General features: G+C 45.6%; 1 protein-coding gene across 1 annotated transcript in view; it reads right to left on the bottom strand.

Moving 5' to 3' along the window:
- Positions 1–1702: 1702 nt before the first annotated feature.
- Positions 1703–20351, bottom strand: part of mpped2a (metallophosphoesterase domain containing 2a) — a 78652-nt gene continuing 60003 nt past the window's right edge. Inside the window, exons 5-7 of the mRNA XM_083940284.1 lie at positions 5835–5950; positions 3632–3745; positions 1703–1837 (exon numbers count right to left, since the gene is read on the bottom strand). Of these exons, the coding sequence (XP_083796410.1) occupies positions 1719–1837; positions 3632–3745; positions 5835–5950 (349 nt within the window). The 3' untranslated portion in view covers positions 1703–1718. The remainder of the gene's footprint in view (positions 1838–3631; positions 3746–5834; positions 5951–20351) is intronic.

Genomic DNA, 20351 nt, shown 5'->3' on the forward strand with positions numbered 1-20351 from the left:
TTACAGCGGCAAAGTTGAGACGACTATTGGCAACGTTTTTTTTTTTTGTGCTAGCAAGATTGCATTTACACACAGTGCAAAATTAGAAAAAGAAAGCAATAAAAAACAAACACAAATACAGATCAGATTTACACTTTAAAGGACAACTTTACCAGGTTTAGGCAGGGGCGTGTTGTTGGGGAACAACCGGCGCCTGTCGGATTGTGACTCTGACGGATTTTTCCTCTCTCATCCAAAAATAACGTCTACCCTACCGGGAGAGCCGATACAAAAAACATGAAAGAGAAACGCCTCAAGTGCGTCTGATGGGAGCGTTAAAGAAACATGTCAATTAAACAGGCGCATACGGAAAAAGACGCACCAGATTTTCTTTTTTTTCGGCAAACACAACTTTTAGTACAGATGTTTTACAACATGAATATATAATATATATATATATTTTATACATACATTTTCCAAATTAGGTCAGAAATCCGTAACGGGATGTTACAAAGTTAAATTTTTTCAGGGGGCTGTAATTTGATAGCTTCCTGTCCCTGCGTTGGTCAGGTGTTGTTTTAGCGGGGGTAATAAATAAGGGCTTTTCTCCGAGCTCGCAGAGAGTGGGGGGCTCTAGCTGAGAACATTAAAGCTAGTTTAAGGCAGCGTCCCTGTCAGCCAATAAGAAAAGAGCAACTGACGAGAAAGAAAAACAAAACAAAAAAGACCTAAACACAAAATATCAGATGATACGACATAAAACAACGGCGTCCGTCGTCCGGCCAACGCGAACCGAACGTAAAGAAAATTGTACAAATTCACAAAGCGTCATTTATCTTACAGATCTGACCAATATTTATCAAGAGCAAGATTGTTTAACCACAAAATCCCTCCGAAGAAAAGGAGAATACCAGCGTCACTCATAGCCCCCCGAAATTCATTTTTGCATTGCATACTTGTTTCGACTTCGAACACTTGTTTTCCGAATAACGCAGACGTTCAGATGTGACGGTACGACGGCGCGGAAGGACGCGGATACTGTTCACCTCGTGGTTTCCCGCGATCGCGCGTATGTACAAATTCTTACAACGGCCCCTAGAGAATATCGTTTTGTGATCTCGAGACGATGAGCTTGCGATAAAAGTACCTTCATGACGTCGTGATCTGGAAAAGTGATCGTCCTGAAATCACCGCTCTCGTCTGTCTTTGCTCTAAGGCAGCGTGTTTTGAATGGGGCTCGCTTCCTGGATGAGGTCAGGCGATTTAACAGTAAACGGAGCGTAACGGTGAATTTGGCGCGATGAAATCGGGACAAAGGACAAAGTTTCTTTGTGGATTATCTCACTCTGCGAAGGTCGATTCTCGTTCTTCTGGAGGGAAACGAAGCCCCGGTGTCTGCGACTGCGCTGGCTGTGTAGAAAAAAAACAAACGGAAAAAAAATCCGCGAGGGAAACGAGCGTCGTTGGCACAATTAGAAAAAAGATTGAAACACCGGTATTCTCCTTTAACCCTCCCAGACAGACACACTCCCCCTCCCCCCCCCTCTCCTCCAAATCTTCTCAATCTCAACGACAGCGTGGAGAAGACCGAAAGTTCGCAAAGAAACACTTAGAACGTTTTTTTTATTTTTATTTTTTTAACCTTGACATATTTGTAGAAAACAAAGTAGTTTTTCGTGCCGGCGACCCCTCCCCCCCTTTCCCTTCCCTCCCTCCCCCCGCCCCCCCGTCCTCTGCTCTCAGGAGCTGGAGGGGTTGGGCAGGTCGAACACGATGGGGGGGTTGGTGGGCTGGAAACTGACGGTGCAGGTTGACGCGTTGACGAACGTCGTGTAGCCGTCCGTCATGATCCCGTAGCCTGAGGAGCAGAAACAGGTGCAGAGGGTCACAGTCGGTCACCTCGGCCGAGGGCTTTGGATAAACATGTTCAGAACTGATGCGCTCAAACTTATTTCTTTCACTCAGTTTCAACAATTTGTACTCTTGACTTTAACGTGTTTGCATGAATTTACAGCGTTCATCCATCACCTTTATTACACTTTCTCATTTGTGCAGTAATTGCTATGAATGGCGGATGTATAATACAGTCAAGTTATCATTTAGCGATGTTATGTATTTTAATTATCCATTAAACCGCAGAATTTACAGTCTATAAAAAGTCAGAAAATAGTGGAAAAAGTCTGAGGTGATGTCTTTAAATATCTGGTTTTGTCCGAACCACAGAGATATTCAGTTTAATATGATCTTAAACAGAGAAAAGCAGGAAGTCTCCACATTTGAGAGGCGGAAAACAGCATTTTCTGTCTTTTTTGCAGAAAACACAACTGTACAGATTAGTGCATTTCATGTGGCTATTGAACACAATGTTGCGTTGTCTTCGGCGTCTCTTCAAAGTGTTTCATGGGAGAAGAGATTGTGTTGATGCATTGACTTTAACGACACTGTTCATAATCTAAAGACAGCTCATAATCTGAAGCTTTTTACAGCTGGAGATGACTTCACGATAATCCAGAACAAACTGAGCAGATTACTGTAATCAGGGGGAAGGACCACAGATTTGAGTTTAGGTTAGGAGTTTCAGACATACAGCACTCTGAATGTTGTTCTTTTGTTGGTAAAAGATCCATTTTCTACACTTCTACTCCTTAAATGCCACCACTTTTATCGTACGGACAAGATTTCTTTCTCCTGTCCGGTCACCAGACCAAAGCCGGACCCTACGGTGTCCATCACGTCTGACTCCACTAATCAAAAGTTAAACGCAGAGGTCCAAAGTGGCTCCTCTGTGCATCAGTGTGAAGCTCAGATGAAACGGTTACCGGTTCAAAGATAAACCACGGAGAGATTTCCCACTGTTATTGTTAAAAATTTGAATAGTAGTTAAAACTGCATTTTATTAACGGACTTCTCTCTCACTCCCAGACGCGGACGCAGCATCCTGGGTAAATTTTGCACCAATGAAAACATGGTGGAAACGCAGTGACAGCTCTGCAGGATTTTCTATTTCTCTATGAGAGTCGAAGTCTGAAGTAAGGTCGCATTTTGGTTTTTGAGTGTTGAAGATGGTCACTGATGATCATCTCTGGTCACTGTAATCGTGATACGACACCTTCTAGGGGTGGAACGGTTTATTGAAAACATCCGTCCCATTCAGTACGCAAGGCACGGTCCGGTACACGTGTGTACCGTTCGGTTTATGAGGTGCAACGTAGCGTAAGCCTTCATGACCGCTGTCCTCTCTCTCGTTCCTATCTCAGCGCTACGTCTCAGTGCGTCAAATCCTGGCGCGCTGGGAGACTTGGTCCACGCCGCAATGCTACGCACGCTCCCGCTACGCACGTCCCTCGCTGCGCACGCTCCAGCTACGCACGCTCCAGCTACGCACGCTCTCGATACGCTACCTAATTTTTTCAATTTTTGCATGACATGTCCTTAGGAATATCTTATTACATTTTTTTTCAATTCTAAGGCTACAGATCTGATACACAGTAGTTTTAGAATCTAAAAGAAATAGAAAAAAACAACGGAATCGAACCGAAAAACCGTGACCCCAAAACTGTGATAAGAACCGAACAGTGGACTTTGTGAACCGTTCCACCCCTAACACCTTCATATTGATCCATCTCTGAACCTGGACGTTTGTTCTCCGTACCTTCGTGTATGCCTCCGAAGGCATGAAGTTTGGGTCGCACCCTCTTCTGGACCGTGTTGAGCAGCTCCACGCAGCCGACCCGCTGCAGCTCCTTGGGGACCCAGTCTCGGAAACCTAAACAAACGGACACTTCAGTTGTAAACTCTCAGTTCGCCCAGAACACTCCTGGTCTGAATGATACATATCAAGTGACTCTTTCATGTTTGAACAATCATGAGCAATGGACACACGGGAAAATGGGGAAAAAAACCTGTGAGCTGTTATAATTTCTTTAAACCAATCACAAACGCCTCGGGTGGCGTTTAGACCCGGGTGCAGCAAAACAGCTGATAGTGGGAGAAACGGAAGGGGGAGAAAATGCATTTGTTCTGATTCCTGTCATTTGATTTAAGTTAGAAAATAAACTTTATCAAAAGCAAAAATCATTTTTTGCTTTCTAGCAGATTTGGGTTGCTTTCTGCCATCGTTTGTCATAAAAGGTGAAGTAGTTTTGTGATTATTTTTGCTAAAAATGTAAAAATAACATTGATCATATAGGGCTGGGCATGATATACGGCGTCAAATGCTCTACAAATGTCTTGCGTATTTAACTTTCTATATATCGATTCTATCACAATGTTGAAAAACCAACGGCCGAGCTGCGTGACGGCCATATTCACGTCACGTGGACGACACGCCCTTTAAGTTCTGATCCAGGCATGTTATGTTTGTATCTATTTTACACTTAAAATACTATTAAATTGAGAACATATTCAATATCGGTTCATTCATCTTCAACCGCTTGTCCCTGTCGGGGTCGCGGGGGGCCGATCACAGCTGACATCGGGCGTGAGGCGGGGTACACCCTGGACAGGACGCCAGTCTGTCTTCAATGAACCTAACACGTGCACGTCTTTGGACTGTGGGAGGAAACCGGAGAACCCAGGGAGAAACCACGCAGACACGGGGAGAACATGCAAACTCCACACAGAAAGGCCCCAGCCAGAATTCAAACCAGGAACCCTCTCGCTGTGAGGCGACAGTGCTGACCACCACACCACCGTATTCAATATCTGTGAAATATTTAATTCACACAGGAATTTAATTAGCAGGGAACACGTGTATCGGGCTGAACAACGCCTGTTGGCTGTGATTTAATCGCAATTATTGCTTAAATATACGGTCGTTAAGATATGAAATGATAAATCCGCATGAAACGACTTTAGTTCAGTTCATATCCAGGATCTAAAAGAACATTTTGGACCAGATTTACAGTTCTCATAATAACTGCAGCCTTTTGTAGTTCAGAACGACCTCTTGATACTAACTGTGAATCGGTGCAAACTGTTTATCCACTGCCTTTTATTCATTTATCAGAAATCTCAACACATCCTGGCAGATGAAAAACCCTTCTTCACATTTCTCCCGCAGTCGTGCAACAATGATTGTCTTTCCATTTCCCAGGTTTTGGAGAGGCACCCTACATCCTCAGCATCCCCCCCCCCTCCCCCCGCTCTGCTCTCTTCTCCCATGGTCTCTCTGCAATCGTTTGCAGCGTCTGTCACACTGCTGCAAAATCGAGTTTCCATGCAATCAAACGGCCACAGCGGCCGCTGCAGCAGCAGCAGCAGCAGGTACCTTCCGAAGGCGAGAGGGAAGGAAATCACTCAATAAAGCCAGATGGAGAGCGCAGAAGAAAGAAAAAAGAAAACCAACCAACTGGGGCCCAAACAGCTAGAAGCCTGTCGTGTAAACCAAATAATATGCATTTTCTTTTTCATAAAGTCAGAAACACACACAAATATTCAATCAGGACATGTATTTGGTGTGTTCACTCACATACATTTGGATTTAGATCATATGTACACACACACACACGCGCGCACACACACACACACACACACACACACACACACACACACACACGCACACACGCACACACGCACGCACACACGCACGGACACACACACACACACACACACACACACACACACACACACACACACACACACACACACACACACACACACACACACACACACACACACACACACACACACACACACACACACACACACACACACACACACACACACACACACACACACACACACACACACACACGGCCTGCTGCGATGCCTCCAGTGACTCCGATTTTAAATAATGAGGCACAACCTCATTAGATATGGTGATGAGGGGCTTGTGATTGGTTAATTGGACTCACCGAGTGGAGGTCCGTGGGTCATCAGGATGTCGATGCCTTCAGGGACCAGGTTCCATTTATCCAGCAGGGACTGACCCCGAGGCAGGTTGAACCCCCAGCCGTTAAACCACGGAGTCCTGCAGAGACGGAGGGACGGAGATCACGTTAACGCTGCTCAGGAGACTCACACACCGTGATGAGGGCATAAAGCTAAATTGATATCTGGCAGCAAAATGTATACGACTGGATTTATGCACCTTTTTCTTCTGCATGCGATGTTTCTTATGAGCTGCGAGGAACTCCTGTTTTAATGGTTTTTGTCTTTATTTACTCGGTTCTCTTCATAAACCGCTTTTACAGCTTCATGCTGAATCTCCACATAAAAGACGCTGATGTACGTTCAGGAGCTAACGCAGGTTTAGCAGATGAAAACCTGAGAACCTCGACAAACGGACGACATTTATTAAGTGCTTTTACCCAAAGTGCTTTACAATTGAGCCTTTCACTCACTCATTTCCACACAGTGATGGCAACAGGCTACCATGCAAAGTGCTGACCAACCATCAGGTTGTTAAATGTCTCCTCCCAGGCGACCAGGGATCGAAACACCGACCCTTCACTCAGTGGACAACCGGCTCTTCCGTCTTACAAACACACTCTCATCCCATCTCTGCTGTGTTCAGACTGAGATGATAAAAGAGTTGCGTTGACCCGAAAAAACCTGTGTAAGCCGACTTTTTTCCACACAGAAAACTGATGAGGAATCAGTAAGAGAATCGATAAAGAATCAACCTGATAACCAGAACTGATAGCGACGTTGGTACTCTCTCTACTCGAGGATACACTCATCGGTGCGCTCGTTTGGTTACAAGAGAACTCCACAGAAGACTTTAAAGTGATTCTCTCGGCCAGTTACAGACACAAACCTGAGGCTCGTCAGCAAACAGATGCCTATTTACACATGCAGAGGACACAGAGCAACATCAGCATTAATCCATCAGCATTTTTAAGCCGGCTCCAGCCCTTTCACATAATACAAAGTTAGTCAACCTATTTCTCATATGAAAATATTGATTATACTTGATTTAGGGCTGTGAATGGGCTGGTGTAATGGACATGTTCAACACAATATCAAGACAGATCACACAGTGAAGACAATCCCATATATAAACACTGTATCTCTACGATTACCTGTGCAGCAAACAGGACTACATGCTTAAATGATAAACACTGTGTTGTAATGCAGTGGGAATATTTCAGATTGAGCGAAAATAAACTCAAACGCACACGTTAAAATCAAAATATACTGTACGTAGAACCTGGAATAATGACGATCCCACGACAGGATGCATTAAAAATAAGACATACAATTGCAGTCTATCTGTGTCCACTTGCGCACAGCATGCAGTGAAAACTCACGAGGATAAAGTCCCGCAATTGGTCGGACTGTTTACCCGTGAATGGGGAGCGCTTAATTTGATGCACCAAAAGCAGCGGCATTAAATTCAAAGTGTCAAAATCAGAGTAATTAATTTTAAAAAAGCCAGAACGATACGACTGAGTGCACAGGCCTTACGAGTAAAAGAAGAAGAAGAAGAAAAAAGTGAATTTCTAAACAGCAGGGAGCCACATCATGTGTCAACCCTCATCCCCCCCCTCTGCCACACGGGGCTGCAGGATTGATTGACAGCAGCCCGGGCCACCTCCGGCAGCCTGGATGGGAGTCTGCAAGCTCCAGGGTGACAGGCAGCATCTCAGCCTTCCCCAGCAGACACAAAGAAAGCCTCGATCTGGCAGAGTGGGAATGAGGGAGGGATGGATGGATGGATGGATGGATGCGGAGGGGGTGAAAACCGATGAAGAAGTAAAGCGATCCATGCAGAGGTGAGATATAGGAGCGGGGTCGGGGGAGGAAAAGAAAATCGAGCAGAGGCCGGTTGATGAATTGAGCCTTCATTTATCACAATAGTTGTAATGGCAGAAGAAGGCTGACAACAGGAGAAAAGGAAGATAGATCATCACCGCATAATACCTCCGTATATACGCTGACCGACTGCAACGGGCCCCGGAAAATACATCTTTTCATTTTATTCTGAGTTCTGCAGCACAGAGCAGCAGAAGAGTCGCTGATGGAAGGATGATTTCTGATTCACAGGTTTACTTTGGGACGGACCGCGGAGTTGGGAGCAGCTTCCAGTTATTCAGCGATGGTGCTGCGTATGATATTTGACCAAGGGGGAAATCAGGGCTTCACCAACATCAATAGGCTTTGTTACAGTGAGGGATGGATGCTCCGGCTCTAATCAATACATACTGTTCCACGGGAGGGCCAAGGGGGGGCTAAACAGAGCCCGAGCCGCACTCAAGGTGTGTAAAACACGAGATCTCCATCCCCTCTTGGTTCATTTTAAAACACAACCGCGCTCCTGAAGTATCCAAAATAAGAAAGAAAAAAATCCTATTAATTCGGCGTGTCGAGAGAAAAGAACATTATAATGCAGTTGGAGCACCGGCTCAACCAGTTTGGGGGCTTATTGAGTGTTTGTGTGCTTCGGCAAAAAGAAAAGGAGGCGGCGGACCTGAAGCTCGCTCTTTGATTTGCTCGCTCAGTCGTTGCCTCGTTCTCTCGCTCGGTGGAGAGCTGAGAAATGAGGTTAAAAATGAAATGTGAGGAGCGCACAGGGGAGTGAAGGCCACAGACTGAACTGATTAATTAGAACTAATCACACAAATCGGAGCTAATGGAAGTCTAATGGATTACTGGGAAGACTTGCCACTTCATGGATGGAAAATAGTGCCACTGCTGCTGCTGCTGCTGCTGCTGCTGCTGCTGCTGCTGCTGCTGCTGCTGCTGCTGTTGCTGCTGCTGCTGCTGCTGCTGCTGCGGTGTGGAGAAACTTTAGAAAGCAGTGACTAACAGCAGTGCACACAGAAAGCACAGGCAGGGTATTTGTCTGGCTCTGGTTTTGACTAATAGGAACCCAGGCCCAACTTTGAAAAATGGCCAAACGCATTTATTTTCTCCGCCCCATTCAGAAAAATAAATCGTGGTTTCAGGCGGCGCAAATAAATAAATAGCTGGAAGGTTGATTTCGCTCCTTGTTTCACACGTTTTCTCCCGCATGAACACATTCATCTGGGAGATGAAGCATAACCCCTGACATGAGCCATGGATCCGGAGCCAACCAAAAAGGTCCTGACTGAATGCAGAGCGAGGTGCTGCATCCCGACGCCACAATGGCCCCATTGTTGGCTGTCTGCGTATGAAATATACCTTCCATGCAAGTGCATTTGTTAACCTCCACCATGATTAATGACATCCCGGTCACATAAAGGAAAGATTGTTTCCTGTGTGGCTGTGACACAGGTTTTATTATACTGTACTGCTCAGTGTGTGTGTGTGTGTGTGTGTGTGTGTGTGTGTGTGTGTGTGTGTGTGTGTGTGTGTGTGTGTGTATAGTGGGCAGAGTGCATGTCCACCAGCATCTGAGTAGGATGCGAGTGTTGAACAGAATGTACGCTGCCAGTGTCTCAGTCTGTTCTCAAGAGTGTGTATATGTGGACCAGTGTGTGTGTGTGTGTGTGTGTGTGTGTGTGTGTGTGTGTGTGTGTGTGTGTGTGTGTGTGTGTGCGTGTGCGTGTCTATGATCAGACTACATTCGGAGCCCAGTCTTGCCTTGACACTCGCCATCTGGAGCGTGTCGCCGTGGCAACAAAGGAGAAAGCGTCTGGAGGCAGGCACAGTGGGAAGTAAAACACCGTCACGGAAATAGAAGCAGAAAGAAGTAAGAGAAAGACGGACGAAGGAGGTGACGATCAGAGAGGAGAAATAAAAGAAAGACGGAAAAGAGAAGTCAAAATCAAGGGAAGACGCCGGAAGGTTTCGTCACGTGTGCGTGTGTGTGTCGACGCCAGGAGCCGAGGCGTTCAAGAGCATCATCAAACCTCCAAGAAAACTTACTTTAAGAAACTATTTCATAAGTAAAACAAAACTACCTTCTTTAAACGCAAACGCCGACGCACAAAACAGAATCAAACAAATGGGACGGAGAGTCGGTAACCATGGTAACAGGGACATTTAACAGCCCGCGGGAATCAAACAGTGGAAACAGGTTAAAAAAATCAGCAGCCAACAGGAGGTGAAGCAGACAGAAGCCATTTAGCCCTCGTGTGCAGAACGTCAATATTCAATTAGGCCGGTGGACATCATTAGGACGGCGGCGCGGCGTCTCTCCGGGCGTGAACCCACTCTTAACCTCTCTGCTCCTCCGAACGGCTCCCTCTGGGTCCCCAGACAGGCTATGATACACCCCCCCACACACACACAAACACATTACACCTCTTTTAATCCGACTCCTCCCTCACTTAACCTATAATTTTAACCATTTTCAGGCACCATCACTGAATCAGCTGTTTAAAGTGTATCTGACGTTTGTGTGTCACCGAAATCTGGAGTTTAATTTATAATCATAATATAATAATTACAATAATAGTCAGTCATAGCTCTATTTTGGAGCCTCCTAGGGTTTGACTGTTATGATCATATTATCATAAACTTTGATTTAAAACAGAATAAGTTTTGGACTGAATGTCAATTTAATCATTTTTTGTGTGACTGTGCAAACGTTTACCATATTGTGATAGATGCTGGCATCGGAATAACATTATAATCAGACTTTATGCATTTTTTAAGCTGCAAACTGGTGGATTTGTTTAAACTAAAATACATCTGAACAGGTATTTATAATATATCAAATATTAAAACAGTCTGCGGGCAGATCCATACTGCATTTGTCTCAAAGGTCTTGGCACCTGGCAGTTACAGAACCCTCATTTACTGATTCATATGTGTGTGTTGCTTCTCTGGCATTAAATTAACTTTCTGTTAAATGGAAGAATACAGGAATGATCCTAAACTACTGATCATTTAGCTGGAAGCCTCTGAGGTTGTTTCTAGTTCCTCACTTTCACTTTTAACACAATGCTTTTGCGTCTTTCTGCCCAACAAACGGGAACCTTCATTTACTCTGTGCAGAGCGAGCAGTTCACCAAACGCAGTACAGACCCTCAGCCTCCTCTGGTTGTGTCTCATTCAACATAAACCTGAGAACCAAGTCCATTAAATTCAATTTTATTTACAGTGCCAAATCATAACAAAAGTTATCTCAGGACACTTTACAGAGTAGGTAAAGACCACACTCTATGACTTATTTATGATTTACATAGACCCAACAATTCCCCCGTAGAGTACGGTGGCAACGAAAACCTTCACTATAACAGACAGGAACATCAGACAGACCCAGCTCTGTGGAGGACGCACATCTGTCTGCACCGGAGAGAAGAAGAAAAGGAGAGAGAGAGAGAGAGAGAGAGAGAGAAAAGACCGACAGATAGACAGAGAGAGACACACTTCCAGTAACTATAATAATATCTATAGTAATGTGAATATGACTTATGTGTTATGGCAGTTAATACAGCAGAACAGTAGAAACAAGCACAGCTAAGGTGGAGCAGCAATACAGACTCAACAACCATCACTCAAATTGGGAAGATGAGGCGATCCCTCTGTCTGTAGTGACACAGAGAGAGTAAAGGTCCTAAAGTACCCGACTACACCCTGTAGAAGCTGAAATGTCCATGTTTAAGACAGACTGAAGGATTTACTGAGGATTCATTTACTAAATATTCACCAAGGTCAAGATCGACAGTCTTAAAGTCTTAGCAGTCATGAGACACCCTGGTCAGTTAACTTCAGGCTAATCTACCCATCAGATTTAGATATTTTTTTGTGTAATGTATTCAGGAGAGTTATCTCCAACAGGGGGTCTGAGGACCTCAGAGTTGCTGCAGGGGGTCTGCAAACCCAGAAAGTGTCCAACCTCAGAAGATAACCTTCAACAAAGTGTTCGACAGATTGTGACACTGTTTCCAGATGCTTCTATCCTAAGTATCAGTGATATGAAACATCGGTCCGTCAGCAGCAAACAGGAAAACGCTCCTTTTTGAGCAGCCTTTTGCACATTCGGCAATGATACGGCGAGGAATTAGACAGGCTGCAGTAGGCCTCGTGTTCGTACACGTGCGCACGCTCATGCTTGTACATGTGCAAACACGCTCTACAAAAGCCCACCTCTCTCAAACGGGCCGTTGTTGGCTAAGCGCGGTGCGGTTGCACTCACACTGGTCAAACGAACTAGGCTTTACCCGTAAAACCTGTTTGGGCACGGTACGGATGGACAGTGTGAGTGCGCCCTTAGACAGGGCGCAGAGAACCATTTCTACAACCAGAACAGCAGGGAGTAGACCTTGCGATGCAAGCAAGACCTGTTGGCTTTAGATTCAGGGGCTCAGTTGTCGTTCATCGTTTTTCAATGCAAAAATAAAAGTAGTTTAGTGATCGTCTAACAGATCCTGTTCCTACTCTTCTGCCATTTCAGCAAAGTCTCAGTGTCACCAAATCTGAGCAAACAAAGGTGCTGAATGAAATGCTATTACTAATGGGAGATTATGCCCAAATCTATTTGAGTAAATGTTAAATAAAAAGAAAGAAAAAGAGACAAAAATGCTTAAAAACTAAGTCAGAAATCCTCTTGTTTCTACGAGCACATGCGGTCTGTAGAAGAGGAAATACAACCCGCAGACGTGTCCCTGCAGGGCGAGACAGAGCACTTTTGGTCGTGTCGAGAGCAGAGATAAGATCGAAACATGTCTCAGGTAAAGTACGATCCAACACCTAAAAGCCGGAGAACAGCTGCACCCTGGGATATCAGCCCAGCTCTGAACACATGACCGAATGAACAAGCTGCACTGTGACCAGCCCAGAGATAACAGGAGAGAAAGAGAGAGGGGGGAGAGGGAAGTATGGCTGTGTGTGTGTGTGTGTGTTTGTGTGTGCAGGTCCAGCGATCTATCGTGTCTGACCTCTGAGTCAGAGCGGCCCCAGGGTCAGCGGGGGGAGGGGTCTAATTGATCAACCTGTCAGAACCAATGAGGAGGGCCATGTTAATGGGACTTTTATAAGCCCCGCGGGACGCACCACCTGACACTCAGAGCTGTATGAGTATGTGCAAAGTGGAGTGCATGCTCTGTGTGTGTGTGTGTGTGTGTGTGTGTGTGTGTGTGTGTGTGTGTGTGTGTGTGTGTGTATGTATGTGTGTGTACTCCCAGAGCCCAGGTAGCCTTATTAAAAGGAGCCAAGTGGAGACTCTGGCTGGGTTTTGACAAATGGCCTCTCAACACCAAGGCCACCTTTGCAAACTTTGGGGACAAGGTAGAAGGCGAAGTCACAAGGGTGAAGGGGCTGTGTGTGTGTATGTGTGTGTGTGTGTGTGTGTGTGTACGTGTCTGTGTGTGTGTGTGTTTGTGTGCTCTGCTCTGCCCCAGCACTAATAACCTGTGCCTAGTGACTGATGGAGTGTGGAATGGATTAATCTCGCTGCAGTCATGCTGCCAAACGCGGAGGCGCTAAGGGTTAGCCACCAGACTTAGCCCGCTTAGGAAAGGCTACAACCATGGGGACGGGTGGGTTCACACTAACACACACACACTCACTCACATATACACACACACACACTCCCCAGGGTTCGTCTCCACGCTGAGATGCAGCCAGCTGCAGTTTGACCTGCAGGCCGATAATGTAAAACAACCGCTACATCAGCCAGCAGACGCTTCGCAGCCAACGCAGCTGCTCTCGACGACCTGGTAGCTTCCAGCAATCCGCTACGTGCAGGTCTGAGCGCATGTGAACACAAGCGGGGAGTGGAGGAAAGACGAGGAAGAGAAACGGCAAGTACCCCAACATTGTATCAGGAAATCAGATGAGAGCGGAGATGTTCAGAGTACAGTATTCCCTGCTATCATTACATCTGAGAGACTTCCTTCTTAACACCCCCCCCCCCCACCCCTTCTCTCTCTCTCTGCAGCTGGAGATACACTGGATTAGCCCAGACTTCACAGACTACAGAAACTGCCTGTCCGGTAGTGTGACTCTGTTCTGTCCCGAGTCCTGCCCCTGCAGTGAGGGCAATTAATATTGGCAAAGTGTAAAAACAATTTAACACACAATAAAGTGTTGGTGTGTCTGCAGCAAAATGATGAATGAGATGAACTTGAAAATAACAGTTGCATTAAATAAACCTGCACATTTAATAATAACAACACATTTGATTTGTAAACGGACGCTGCTCTAGTTTCTAACATAGGAGCACCATTTCTTGTTGACCCTGTGACACTGAGCTGAATGAACTGGGAGCATCACGTAGGCTGCATGAAAGTATGTTCAGTTATTACACAAAAATAAATGCACGCCCCCAGAATCGTTTGAAAAGCTCATATCGTAGATCACTAAACATGTTAAACCTTTTCACATTATGCTCTGCAAACCTGAAATTATCTAGACATTATCAGACATCAAACTGAGTTTACCCTCCCAGCTCTTTAGTACAAAGACGGGGTAATCTCTGAGTGGGCTCATTTGTGAATACAGCTACATTTTATTGGGCATGTTGATGACGTTTAAATCACGCCGCGGCCAACAGTGGAGCAACACGTATCTGCGCCAGTGAAGAACAGGAAGAAGGTTGATTTGCAAAAAGATGGCCACAGAAATGTCTAACTGGAGAGACGACGAGATTCAGGCACCTCTGTCAGTACACACTGACGCATTAAAATCCTCAGGCAATTCGGCTGTTTGTGACCAAAGTAAGAGCTGTCTCCATGGTTGCGCTGTTACCTGCATCACGTCCTCCCTGCTGCATGTTCCACCCATGTTCTCCCTCCAGTTGTGTGCTGCGTGTGTGAAAGGGAAACCCCCGGACCGGATACTCCGAACATTGCCCAGGTGCCCATGTTAAAATTTGCCTTGGTGAGGCTTTGTTACAGAACAAAAAACACTAAATCAATGAGCAAGAACCTCAGGTTGGTGCAGAAAAGCTCACAGTACCTGAAGCTGTGGCAGCTCTTTGTTGTTGTTGCTTTGAAAAAAACACCACAGTGCTACTACTCACAAATACTACAGCTACGACATTCATCACATGCAGGTGCAGGTCCAGCAGTGGGGTGTTATGGGAACATGGATGTGAACTTTGAAATACGGATATGGACCGTCAGGAAACTGGAGACCAGACTAATAAGGAGAGGGGTCCTATTCAGAGAGCCTGTATGGGGGCTGGGGGCAGGGACCGAGACCTATTCAACCTGCCCTGAGACATAGGGACAAGGGTCCCATTACCCTCCTCCAGCCCCGACCTCCATGAACTTGATCCTGGGGAACAATGTAAGGGGGGGGAGGGGGATGAAGGGAGGCAGGGGGGAGGATAATATCTCTGGGAAATGAGTGAGCTTTCCGCAGTGACAATAACGGACAGGCAAGGTTTCATTTCCCAGCTCTGCTCCAAGGACCGCGGCTGAAAGCTTCTTCTTTTTTTTTTATCTTTCACGCGTTTCAAACCGGACAAGGTGATCTGAAAAATCGCATGAACGCACGCAATGTTTCAAAGCTGTACCCTCTCACTGCTTTTCTTCCTCAGCACAAAGACCACAGCTCCAGGTCTGCAAGTTAATTGAAAAAAAAAAAAAAAAAAAGCAGTTTCAATGTCATAAATGAAAGTTTGACAACTCAAAGATATAAAAGAAAATTATTGAAAAAAGGATCTTTCTGTGTTTTGGCCTCTGCTAGTCATTGTGACAATTCAGGCCCGACGCTGAAGGTCTGCTGCTCTTCAGACACAAACAGAATTTCAACAGAAAGGGAAACAAAAAAATATCCAAACTGTATTTCCCATTTTTAAATGCTCTGACATAAATTAGCCTGGAGAGGTGACAGAAGTTTGAGCATTTGGATTTCAAATCTTTGTTGTACTTCAATAAAAAGCCAGACTGTGTCCAAAATCATTTACTATTCAATACATCGTCCATTATTATTCCTCTCTGCTGCTCTTGACATTCCTGGTCTACGCTGGAGGACATGCTTTGTCACGTCTGCCTTCCTTTCCCCCCCTTGCATTCAAAAAGAGCCACACATTTAGCATTGCAGGGCTAAAACAGTCAAGAACATGATCAAAAACGATGCAGCATAACCAGAAATATCGTCTTTTTTATTGCACACATTGTCCTTGCTTATCAAAACACCTGCGTTACCTTCGAATCAACTGCAGCGCCAACTGTTTAGAGATGCGGGTGTGTTACGCTAGCACCGTCTTACGTAGCCTCGAGCTAAGACAGGCGATCTACAGAGGTCTGATAAGCTCCCGGGTCTTCAGACCAAACATACGCGGACTCATGCGACATCACATGAGTAGCTGAGTCACTGCGGTCTTTAATGAAGCTGCACTTTTGAGCCCTGCGTTCAGACTGCCAGACACTTGCCTTGTTGCACGCGCAGCTGCTGATGTAGATGAAACTGTAGTATCTTAAAAAAAATCTTAATTCTTTTGAATTCAAAACACTGGTTGTTGATACCTAACACTACAACACTGTGCAGAGGACCGCATTTTCAAGATTCCTGAGATCTTTTTTTTCAGAGATCGAGTAGGCATCGTGGTGTGGCGGTTAACACTGTCGCCTGAAAGCAAAAAGGTTCCTGGTTTGAGTCCTTCTTCCTTGTGGAGTTTGCATGTTCTCCTCGTATCTGCACTGCTAGGTTAAATGATGGCTCTAAATTGCCTGTAGGTGTGAGTGTGAATGGTTGCCTGTCTCTATGTGCTCTGCGATAGACTACCGTGTACTGGTCTACCTTGCCTCACGCCCAATGTCAGTTGTGCTCAGCCCCCCGCAAACACCGTCAGGAACAAGTGGTTGCCAATGATGGATGGGTGGATTGCCTCCAGTTTACCGTTACAAAACCTCCCTCTATTGTCCAGCCAACACAAGGTGTTGCAGGGACCGTGGCATTTTGTAGAAAATATTCTAACACCATATACAGAAGATTTTACAGCTACACGATATAAAGGAAAATACCCGATAACGATTATTTTGACTGATACTGCAATTGGGATATGATTCACGCATGATATTGGAGTGAATGCTGATTTTTGCACAATTATTCTCATTTAAATGTTTTGCGAGGAAATGTAACCGTCTTAAGTCCGTAGAAACGATTTGTACGCTGGGACATCTCTGCAGCTCTTTAGCCCCGGTCCACTCCATGTGTCCCACGATACAACGCCAAAAAGAGTGAACTAACATTAGTCACTTATGAGGGGATTGCTACCATCATGCTACAAGATTCAACAGGAAAAGAACCAACACCAGAGCTCACTAACAAAGAGTTGGTAATTCAAGATTTCAGCCTCTATAAAAAGCATTCATTTGACATTTTTTATGCCAGTAAAGATAAAAAAAGACATTTTAAACCCTGATGATGACAAACACTCATTAAACACTTGCATTTGCGTACCTAAAATGGTCCTATTATATAAGTATTTTCTAACAAAAGGGTGCCCTGGCTTTGTTTGTCTTTGCAGCTTTCACATTAGTTGGCTTCCCTTGTCCCAGTCAGACGAAGAGGAAACGAACATGATAAATAAAGCGTACTGCGAGCTGTTAAATGACACTTCTGCTTTGATTGTATTGGTATTTGTCGGTGTGGAATTACTCGCCTCCTGACAATTTGGGGGAAGAAAGCAGCGGGTTCTCACACACTCCTGTCAAAAGGCTGGGAGCAAACCCAGCCTTGTCCTGACATGACAGGCCGACCAGACTTTGCTGGAGAAGGTCAAAGGTCATGGGGGAGAACGAGGAAGGGGTGATAAAGGCAACAGGAAGGGCCACGGGATCAAGCCGGCGCAGATACACGGCACTCTGCTCGCGGTTATTGTCTCGACCTTACAACGAGTGGATGCTACGCCGGGGCACAGAGACGCAGTGGCAACAAAAGGCACAGGAAAGCACACAAACTGGCATTGTTAGTCGCATGGGTTTGTGTACAAAGAGCCGGAACACAGACTAAACAAAACACACACAAGGCTGAACGGGGCAGCCCGTACAAAAGGAGCTCGGGAGCTGTACACACGCATTTAATAATACAGACCACAAAATACAAATTCATTTGAATCCCTTTGGTCCAAAGATTATTCAGTGATGGAAAAGATTTGTTAGTTGCAGCCTAAACATCTATCAAATCGTTCCATTTGGCCATAAATGTGTCATATTTCTTACTTTTCCTTAAATACCTTTCCTAAATATAACCGACTATTACTTCCATTGTTGATTGTTTTGCCTGACACTGATCACTGAATACAGGCCATAGCTTTCCCACCTTTTTTTCAGTTTTTTTTAAATTTACGACACTACATCCCTGCAGACACCTGGGTGTTCCTACCACCCACATCGGGTGTCTAAATCCAGCGAGTGCAGATAAGCAGAGTCTCGTCCTTGCCGCCGAAGCTGTGCAGAGGTCAGCAGGAAGGAAGGGGAAGTGCTGCAGGAACGATGTGAATGCTATCGCCGCCGAGCAGAAAGCAGTAGGTAGGGCTGCCCCTTCTGTTTATGGAGCTGTCGTTACCGCCGTGATTGATGGCTCGCCACAGACAATTCACATCTCCCTCACGGGCCACATAAGGTGGAGGGAGACGAGGTGGGAGAAGAAGAAGAAGAAGAAGAAGTGTGTGGGAAACAACTTGGAAAAACATTTCCAGCCGTGGAGAATGTTGAGTCCACCTTCCAAAATGTCCGACCCTTTAATTAAATCATCTTTAATCATTGAGTCTGTGTCATTGGATAAGATAGCCAGGTGAACTTTAATTGTCCAGTGATTGCATTCGGAATAATCTCACATTAATGTGGGTGTCACGATTCTCCAAAGTCACAGATCGATTCAAGTTTGGATTTAAATCTCTCGTACTGCTCATGGCTGCTGCACCTGTATTCGACCTGACTGAGGCGCTCTGTTGTGTGTCTCTTTTAAGCCCCACTCCTGAAAAACCCAGTTTGCTCTGATTGGTCAGGCACTTCCTGGTCTTCTGCTGTCCCGTTCTCCGTCTGTACTACTCACTACTAACTCCGTCATCTCGACCTGGACTGCGGTCATTGGTGTGGTGGTGTTACTATAAGTGACAAGATGGTTTGCTCTTCGATCGACTGCACAAACAGATGGTTTAGAAAGACACGTGTTAACATTAGCTTTGTTATGCTAATTAAATAGCCGCACTTGCACACTGACTTGAATACAGCCTGCTATCTATGACGCATACACAAGATGCTAATCTAGAGGGAGGATTCAGGCCGTGAGGGTCGGTGTTTTACAGTCCATGAGCATGGGGCTGTGTTGACTATCAGTTTAAATCATAGATCATAAATGCTGGCTGCCTGCACCTCACTCCCGGAGCCGGTGTAATCTCCGCTAGAGACATGGGAGTGCCTGAACTCGACTTGCCGAGTCGGTACCCCCCCCCCCCCCCCCCTTGATGTTGAGGCTTGATGTCTGACTGCCGAGAAAGTGGAAAAACTGTCTGACAGAAGGCGTTGACAGCAGTTTGTATCCTGAGCAGATCCACTCATGGGAGATTACAGTGGTTACCCATAAACCCGTTTACCTCATTATTCGAAACTTTGGTCAAGTTTAGCATGAACATCCGACATTATAACAAGACATATATGACAGAAACTAAGGAAAAGCATAATAGGTCCACCTTCAAACAATAGACCACATGGTATCAAGTGTGATACACCCGCTACACGCACACAGTGAATCTGGTAGCAGGTAAAACACTCGTCTGTACGCCCGTTCCCCGTGTTTAGCTGTAAGAAGACACAGGAGTATGTGAACAGCAGTGTCCACACATATGGTTTACTCATTCCCAGTGAGTATACAAAAGTGCAATCCTCACCTGCTGTGATATACTGTCCGCAGAGGACCGAACTCAAAGTGTGGACGTCTTTTAGAGGAAAAACACCATGAACAGTCTGAACCTTTGCCTCGTTTTTCCACTTCACTCCATCTTAAATCATTAATATTTTCTTCCTTCTAAAACTTGCAAGAAAACCGAGTGGATGCTGCAGGTCTTCTCTCTCTTATCAAAAGCGTCCAGCACTTAGCATCTCTGCTGTTACATCCAAGTCTTGTTGTCATCGATGTTATTACTTATTCATCGGAGCTTCAGCGGTGGCAGCACTTTAGGCTGGTGACCTTTCACACTGAACTCTACAGAGAATAATGGCCAGGACGGTAAGGTACGCTTTGTGCTGAAATCTATGTTTAGGTGGAAAAAGTCCCCGTTGGTATAAGGTGCAGCTAATGCAGGGCTGCGACACCTCAGGCCACAGCAGCTCGGGGGGCTCGGGGCTTCCTCTGCTTTTCAAATATTCATCCCCTCGTAGCGTGAGACACAGCGTGGGACACAAAACAAGACGGCAGTCCTGCTGGGTCCAGGATCTGCCAGTGTACACACATACACACCAGGACAAACACAGCAGAGAAAAAAAACAAACAGATGGAGAGATCTAGATGTCAGAGACATACACGCGCACCCCTTTGTAACCACGAGCACAGGGCTGGTAATGATGGAAACCCACTGCTGCGTGCCCGCTGAAAGAGCAGAC

Source organism: Echiichthys vipera (genome assembly GCF_963691815.1).
Source record: "Echiichthys vipera genome assembly, chromosome: 1".
Taxonomy (NCBI): domain Eukaryota; kingdom Metazoa; phylum Chordata; class Actinopteri; order Perciformes; family Trachinidae; genus Echiichthys; species Echiichthys vipera.